At 36.6% G+C, this 8,842-nt stretch overlaps 1 protein-coding gene across 1 annotated transcript; it reads right to left on the bottom strand.

The window, feature by feature from the left end:
* Window positions 1-527: 527 nt before the first annotated feature.
* On the bottom strand, window positions 528-1,546 carry LOC110021039 (putative E3 ubiquitin-protein ligase XBAT35). The gene has a single exon (XM_020719366.1). It carries the CDS (start codon window positions 1,134-1,136, stop codon window positions 609-611), a length of 528 nt encoding a protein of 175 aa, XP_020575025.1. The 5' UTR covers window positions 1,137-1,546; the 3' UTR covers window positions 528-608.
* Between the last annotated feature and the right edge of the window lie 7,296 nt (window positions 1,547-8,842).

The raw sequence follows: 8,842 nt of genomic DNA, 5'->3' as shown, positions 1-8,842 counted from the left end.
ACATATGAAGTAAGAGAAAATATTAAATCAAGACTCTTAACGTAATTTATGTTAGGAGTTCAATGATGGGGCGCCACGTGTCAAGTGGGTTCTACCGCAATACAGTGACATTGACTGATATTAATACTTGACACGTGACACCCCATCGTTAGACTTAAATACATTCAAATTCGTCCGAATATAATATATTTTCATGAAGTAGAGCGGAATATTAAATAAATCAAACAAACATAAATTTTTTCAATTGTAAAGTCATCTGGAGCATAATCAAGATTTTAAAATATAAAAATCCAGCGAAAATGTTTCACTCAAAATTAAATCATGAAATTTAAAAATTTAAAATTTAAATTAAAATGAAAATAAAAAGAAAACTATTAATTAATTAATATATTGAATATATATAATACACTCATAATAAATAAATTAAAAATATTCCCATTTAATTTTTTAAATTCATTTCATTTCCATCGCCTTCATAAAAAAAAAAAAAAAAAAAAAAAAAAAAAAAATAAGTTTGGGGTAAATCATCACCATCATCACAGATGCGAAGCAGAAATAACAGAGAATTGAAATCCAAAATCTTTACCAGGTTAGCAAGCACTCAAGGATCAAAATAAATCAAGGACATCAACGACGACGCCGTTGCAGAGGGGGCAACTCCCCCTTCCGGTTTTCAGCTCCCGCGAGCACACCCTGCAATACGTGTGCCCGCAAGGAATGAACGCCGCCCCCTTCTTCCTCACCAGGCACACGCAGCACACCATCTCCTCCGCCACCACATCACCGACGGTCGTAGCTTTCTCTCCAACCTCCTCTTCCGTTAGCCCCATCAACGTCATCAACGGAACCCTAATCACTCTCCCCCCCGACGCTTCCGGCTGGATCCCCCTGCTTCCATCTTCCTCCCGGAGGATGTCAAGAAGTCTCCGCTCACCGCGCTTCTCTGACTCCAGGATCGACGCTAGGGTTACAGCGTTGGCGCTACGTCGGCCGGCGGCGGCGGCGGCGGTTGCTGCGGCAGCAGGGATGTTGTCTTCCTGGCGGATATTGAGGAAATCGCGGAGGTTTGTGGGTTCCATCACGGAGATCTGTTCGAGGAGTGTTGTTCTGCTCCGCCGGATCCTCGCCTGAGCCATCTCGAGCACGATTTTTCTCGGAATTGCAATGAATCGCTGTAGAATTGATCTCCGGCGTGGGATTGTGTTGGAGATTCTGGAATGGCGCTTTACTTAGCCCTAGGTTTCATCTGAGGCGAAGATGGTAGCAGGAGAGGAGAATGGGAAGGGATAAGGATAGAGGTTATTTTACTATTTTAGGCGTGGATCTAGGGTTGTGAAATTTCTGCTTTATCTTCTTTAATTGTTGGTTATTGCAGAAGAGTAACAGAGAAACAGAAATGGCAAGTCCTTCCAACAAGGGCAGCGCTGGAGCATGCCGGGCCTTATAAGCCGGCATGACCTGAATTATAGATAAATTAAGGGTCTGTTTTGGGCACCTGCTTCTCAATTTTTCAGTTGTAACTGCAGTTGTATTGTTTGGGGCTGTCTTAGGAAGCTACTGCGAGAAAATTATTATAGAAAAGTTGATTGTTTGTTTATTGCAGCTGTGTGAAAATAGCTGTCCAACAACAGTTTCCAAAAAGATGACTATTCTATTCCTATTTAATAAAATTTTTTAAAATAGAACTCTGAAAGTCACATATTTGATACTTCAGAAACAGAAATATCCTATAATTTCTCACATATTTGAAATTTCTATTATGAATCTGTAATATATTATTCTTGCAACACAGACAGAAGATTATTTTAGTTCAAAGACTTTTTTTTGTTAATACTATCCTAAAATTACCCATCCAACACCAAAAAGTTGTATATATATTGTATGACTAATAAATCATATAAAAATAGTATTAATACTAATTTAATTAAGATAAAAATTTATTTTCAAGCATATTCTTCAATTAAATTTTAAAAAGTAATAAAAAGGAAAATATAAAAAGAAGGATTACATGCATACAAATTTAATGTTTAGGGTTGTCTTAGGAAGCTACTGCGAGGAAATTGTTATAGGAAAATTGACTGTTTGTTCATTGCAGCTGTGTGAAAATAGTTGTCCAACAACAGTTTCTGGAAAAATGACCATTCTACCATTGTTTAATAAATTTTTTTAAAATAGAACTGTAAAAGTCACATATTTGATACTTCAGAAACAGAAATATCCTAAAATTTTCCACATATTTGAAACTTCTAATATGAATATGTAATATATTATTCTTACAACACAGACAGAAGATTATTTTAGTTCAAAGGCTTTTTTTTGTTAATACTATCCTAAAATTACCCATCCAACACTTAAAAATTTTATATATATTGTATGACTAATATATCATATAAATATAGTACTAATACTAATTGAATTAAGATAAAAATTTATTTTCAAGCATATTCTTCAATTAAATTTAAAAAAGTAATAAACAGGAAAATATAAAAAGAAGGATGACATGCATATGAATTTAATGTGCTCCTTCAAGCTTCCACACAAATACAGGCAGCGTCGAGGAATCGTCTTCCCCTTCTTCGTCGGATCATCGCCTCATTACACTGTTGCCCAAACTCCAAGAACTATGAGATCTGCGCGACAGGGAGCGAGGAGTGCGAGCTGCAGTCGAGCGAAGCAATCAAACACACGCGACAGTGGGGAGGTAGGGACTGTGAGTAGGGGTGTAAACCAACCGAACACGAACGAACAAAGCTTGTGTTCGTGTTCGGTTCGTTTAAAATTTAGTTTGTTTGAAATAAGCTCGATAATAAATTTTTATATATAATTATTTTATATTATTTTATATTTCAAACAATAACGATTCGAACACGAACGAACGCATTACTGTTCGTGTTTGGTTCGTTTAACTAACCGAACGAAAAAAATTTGTTCGCGTTTGTCTCGTTTACTTATCGAACGAATCGAACACGAACTCATTGACGAACCGAACACGAACTGTTTGCGAACAACGAGCTTTTTTGACAGCCCTAACTGTGAGAGCTTCGGCCCGGAAGGGTATTATGGTTGTGCGCGACCAAATTCGTGTCCTGCCGCATGGGGGACACCGAACCAAACAGCAAAATATCGCCGCCTGCCGTCGTGAAGCAGTCAAAACGCGGTCCCAAACAGACCCTAAGACGACCAGCTAAAGTTTTTATTTTATTATTATCATTATATATATATATATATATATATGTGATACATACATACATACATACATACATACATACATACATACATACATACATACATACATACATACATACATACATACATACATACATACATACATACATACATACATACATACATACATACATACATACATACATACATACATACATACATACATACATACATACATACATACATACATACATACATACATACATACATACATACATACATACATACATACATACATACATACATACATACATACATACATACATACATACATACATACATACATACATACATACATACATACATACATACATACATACATACATACATACATACATACATACATACATACATACATACATACATACATACATACATACATACATACATACATACATACATACATACATACATACATACATACATAGATGAAAATCACACCCCATCACCAAACAAAGAATACAATATACATCAACAACAAACAAAAACACATAAAAGCAGTGGCCCTCTACATCCAATGTAACCAGTTGACAAACTTAAACAGAGACAAATACTAAAGAAAGAATCTCTTCCAAGCTCCAACTTAAAACAAAGACATTATCGAGCAACACCAAGAGTCAAAAACTCAAACCAACAACACTACCAACCGAAAGAAGGCAACCAATAAATGAGCTACCTCCAATCAAGTCAGCAACCAAAAAAAAGGAAAGCTGGCATCTTTGAAATAGAGCTTCAAAAACCAGAACTCATAAAGATAACTTTAAAAACAACAATATATACAAATAGAAACAATAAAAACAATATCTACACCAAACATCAAATCGAAAAATAGTGACTCCAAGCAACAAAAAACATATCTTTCAATAACCACAAAAAAGATTGTAGCCAAAATAAGAGAAGGAGCTGAATTAATGATAATAAATTTAAGAAAATGCCCAGTTTACCCATATCCAATCCAATAAAATCCATTTATATTCAATGATAGAAAAAACCTAGTGTAATGAAATCATATGCTATCAATATATCTAGGCGACCAAACCACCAAATATAGCATAATAAATAGCCAAGAAATAAGACTCGGCTACAAGTGTAATTCATTAAACAGTTGAAAATTATTCATCCGAACTTAATGAATCAAACAAAGTAAATGAGTAAACCAAGAGATAATATCAAAGAGTAATTAAATCTTTTGTGTGAATGGCATGTCAGCAGGTCAATCGGGTCCCATGGGTCATGGTGGGGAACTGGTTCGAACACGGGTTTGGTGTGTCGGTGGTTCACTTGGGTTTAGCAGGTCTGGCGACAAATGGTTCGGAGCGTGAGTTGTGTTAGCTCGAGGAGCATCACTGAATTAGTGGGTGTAGTGAAGCACTGGATGGTGGAGAAGATCTCTCCTATGATTCGCATGATGCGACAGCGAATGATGCTCTCTTCATCTCGCATTTGCATGAATCAAGATCAAATAGCGGACTCTTGTATGGGATGTTGTATTATATCCTGCTAATGGTTGGATCGCGTGGTCACACGATCCGTTGTGTAGATCAAATTCATGGGAGCTATGATTTCATGCATAAGGCCATAAAGGACTAGCTAATTCTTAATGAAAACACAATCCAACTATTAATTTTGGCTTGATCGGATGGTGGAGGCTTGTTAAGCGGGGCAGGCCTGGATTTTAACCTTTTTAACACTTTTCTTGATCATGTTGAGCTTATAAGAAGGTAAAAAATTGGACTCTCCTAGCCTTTTGTGAGATTAACAAATCTCACTTTAGTGTTGTTGTTATACATCGAAATCTCTTACCCTATTTGTGTGATCAACAGAGATCCCTTACACTTTATTGTTTCCCACCTTAGTCTCTCAATATTATTGTGCAATCAACAGAGCTCCTTTACTCTTTGCTATTGTGATTTTCACAGAAGAATTTTTACATTTTGAGACACTGATGTCAAGGTAATGCCACCATCTTGAAAACTATAAAAAAATCTAAAATCCTCAAGATGTGATATTAAAACTGATGGAGGATGACCTAATACTATTCTAGAAAAAAACTTATTTTGTTGAATGATATGGTGGTGAAGGAAATGGTTCGGAGCGTGAGTTGTGTTAGGTCGAGGAGCATCACTGAATTAGTGGGTGTGGTTCACACTAGTGAAGCACTGGATGGTGGAGAAGATCTCTCCCTTGATTCGCATGATGCGACAACGAATGATGCTCGCTTCGTCTCGCATTTGCATGAATCAAGATCAAATAGCGGACTCTTGTATGGGATGTTGTATTATATCCTGCTAATGGTTGGATCGCGTGGTCACACGATCCGTTGTGTAGATCAAATTCATGGGAGCTATGATTTCATGCATAAGGCCATAAAGGACTAGCTAATTCTTAATGAAAACACAATCCAACTATTAATTTTGGCTTGATCGGATGGTGGAGGCTTGTTAAGCGGGGCAGGCCTGGATTTTAACCTTTTTAACACTTTTCTTGATCATGTTGAGCTTATAAGAAGGTAAAAAATTGGACTCTCCTAGCCTTTTGTGAGATTAACAAATCTCACTTTAGTGTTGTTGTTATACATCGAAATCTCTTACCCTATTTGTGTGATCAACAGAGATCCCTTACACTTTATTGTTTCCCACCTTAGTCTCTCAATATTATTGTGCAATCAACAGAGCTCCTTTACTCTTTGCTATTGTGATTTTCACAGAAGAATTTTTACATTTTGAGACACTGATGTCAAGGTAATGCCACCATCTTGAAAACTATAAAAAAATCTAAAATCCTCAAGATGTGATATCAAAACTGATGGAGGATGACCTGATACTATTCCAGCAAAAAACTTATTTTGTTGAATGATATGGTGGTGAAGTTACCCACCCCAACCGATTGAGCCTATTCTCCTCCCTTAGATAAGGTTACCATTTATGAGGCGATGTTGCGATACCCGAGCTATTGGACATTTTGATAGTGCATGGAGTCATTTTCGAGTTCTTCTTTCATGCAACAACAGTTGTCATCAGGCTGATTGTTTTTTTTTAGGAAATGTGAGTTGAAGTTGATGCCAAATATTTTCACTCCTTTGGGTTGATTTAGTAGGACACACATGACCACATCTCCATCTAAAGAAAACAGGCAGAATTTTGTACAAAGGAATCTGTAAGATAGTAGTTAATATGATTTTTCTTTGCAAAGAATGATTGGAATTCCATGATAAAGAGGAAGGCTACAACAACTGGAAATCTTTCTTTGGGTCATTAAAGATGAAATTCCACAGATGTTCTGATTTTTGTATTTCAAGGGGATGTGTTTTCGAGGTGTAATATATCTATGATTTCTTGAGTGAAAAATTCTTACTTAAGGTCAGAACCTCCTTCAATTTTGTTCAATCTTCTACAATGATGTTGAAGAAATCTAAGAAGATGCATTCAAATTGGCCCCTATGGCACCTCTAAAGCATTAACTACTGAGTAGTATCATGAGTTGCTTCCTCAAAAAGTAATGCAAGAGGAGTGGAGAGGCAATAAAGCCATCACTCATTTCATTAAAGATTCACATTTCAAAGAGCATGATGACTCATTGTGAACCATGCTCCATGAGGTGACTTTTTTTTCACTACAACATCAGGATTTGGAGAACACCAGGAGACGTTGGTGGCAGAATGAGTAGACCTTATCCAGAGCAATAAGATTATGAAGACTATATAATAAAAGATGTCAGTTCTTCAAGTGGAGGTCCAAAAATTGAGGTACGAGAAGGAGGTTGATGTCATCAGAATTGAGTTGAGAGTTGTGGAGGGATTTAAGAGCTTGATTGAGTTCAAAAGAATCATTCAAGATTTTGTTCAGGAGCATCAGTATGATGTTGAGGTGAAGGGGATACAAAAGGAGTGCGTTGAGGCAGGATTCATGAAGCGCTTCCTGAAGAGGAGTTGAGCTGTGCAACTTAAACTGAGGTTATCGTAGAGGGACTTAACCCTAGCCATGCTTCAATGACCCTTCCTCTAAATTTTGCTAATGAGAGTGCCGAGAGCAAGTTGAAAAAGGTGTTCTCTAATGATGATGAGGGGAAGGAGAACATTAAAGTTGAGTAGCGTTCTGACTTCGTTTTTTTTATTTTCTACATGTTTTTTTTATGTTCGGTTGTTTAAGCAGGACTGAGGTAGTTGACATATTTTTTTCTTTTTTGCTTTTTCTTGCAGTTTCATCTATATTTTTTGTATAAGTTGGACTAATATTGTCATTGGTGATATAATCTAGTGATTTCTATTTGTTGGCAATCCCCCCCCCCTGAGTTTTATTTTTATTTTTTGCTCTCATATGTTACCAAGCATGATTATGATAATGATTGTATCAACCTCACATTTTTTTTAATTGCGGCCATGAGATTCTAGTCTTAACTTTTAATCTGTAAGGAGGTTGCCCTGGAAAAACCTTCAATGGCTTTTGACCATTCCAGGACTCTACATTAGAGCAACACTTGATCACATTAACCTACACGAAAAGACCAAAAAAGTCCACGAAGGGCTTTCAACGCATTTGAGGTTGCTAGTTGGAGTGTCACTCACTTTTTAGCTTAAGTGAAAGGAGTTAAGTGTAGTCCACCAAGGAATTTCAAGCAATATAAAGCCATGTTTCAGAGTGAGGCTCATCGATATTAATTGGTACGATTAATATCTTTGGTCATGTTTAGATTGAATCTTTTGAGATTGATTATGCTCTGATAAAGATACAGTTAGAGTTGGGTATTTCTTAGGTCAAGAACATGATTGATTTGTAATTGAACTGTTATATTCCATGAATGTGTCATTCACATATAGAAACTAAAAGAAGAATCATATTTATTTAATAAACCAGAAGTACATTGAGTCGAATGGGAAAATATAATAAGGAAAAATGGAAAATGCAAATACAAGGACCAAGAAGATAAAATAAAGGTTAAAAACCTCAAACATAAAATAAAAACTACAATACTAGACTATCACTGATAATACCAACAGAGATTCTCCTTGTTTGAAGTTTAGGATTAGGCCTTCCCATATGAATCGTTGAGCTTGAATGTTTCAGTCTTAAGCATGGTGGTAAGGTGTAGGGACCCTCCCAGAGGAGGGGGGGGTGTGTAGTTTGTTGCATTGTTGCCCATGACCAGCTGCTTTGAGAGTATGCACGGCTAGATCTCTAACTGAGATAGTTGAGTTTTGACTTTTCAACTAAAGTGATGGGCCATCCTTTGATGGTAGGAAACATCCCTATGGTGGGCCATAATAAGTGTTTATGGATGGAATTCTAGTTGTTGTCAAATTTTCTTCTCATTGTCATTCGGGTTAAAAGCTTGAACTCGAGGATTCAAGACCCTCATGTTGAACAAGATGATGTCGTTCTGTCAAAGCAAAGGTTGTAAAGTGTTCCGCAGGTTGGAGTTTTGTGAGGTGGTGTGGTCTGCCTAGAGTACATTGTGGAGCTCTTCAACCCATAACCCCCTGTCTTCTCAAGATGATTCTTCAACCTTTTTAAGTATGGTCTAATTCATCAGTTCTATTTGCCCTTTTGTTCGAGGATGAGCTATAGATGTGTGCACCAGACAGATGTAAAGACCTTCTTAGAAAATTGAGTCACATTAT

Source organism: Phalaenopsis equestris, unplaced genomic scaffold, assembly GCF_001263595.1.
Source record: "Phalaenopsis equestris unplaced genomic scaffold, ASM126359v1 Scaffold000117, whole genome shotgun sequence".
Lineage (NCBI taxonomy): Eukaryota > Viridiplantae > Streptophyta > Magnoliopsida > Asparagales > Orchidaceae > Phalaenopsis > Phalaenopsis equestris.
This window is presented reverse-complemented; position numbering and strand designations above follow the sequence as displayed.

What these genes read in the sequence shown, in the direction of transcription:
- LOC110021039 (XM_020719366.1), bottom strand. Translation starts at nt 1,136, where the DNA reads ATGGCTCAGGCGAGGATCCGGCGGAGCAGAACAACACTCCTCGAACAG.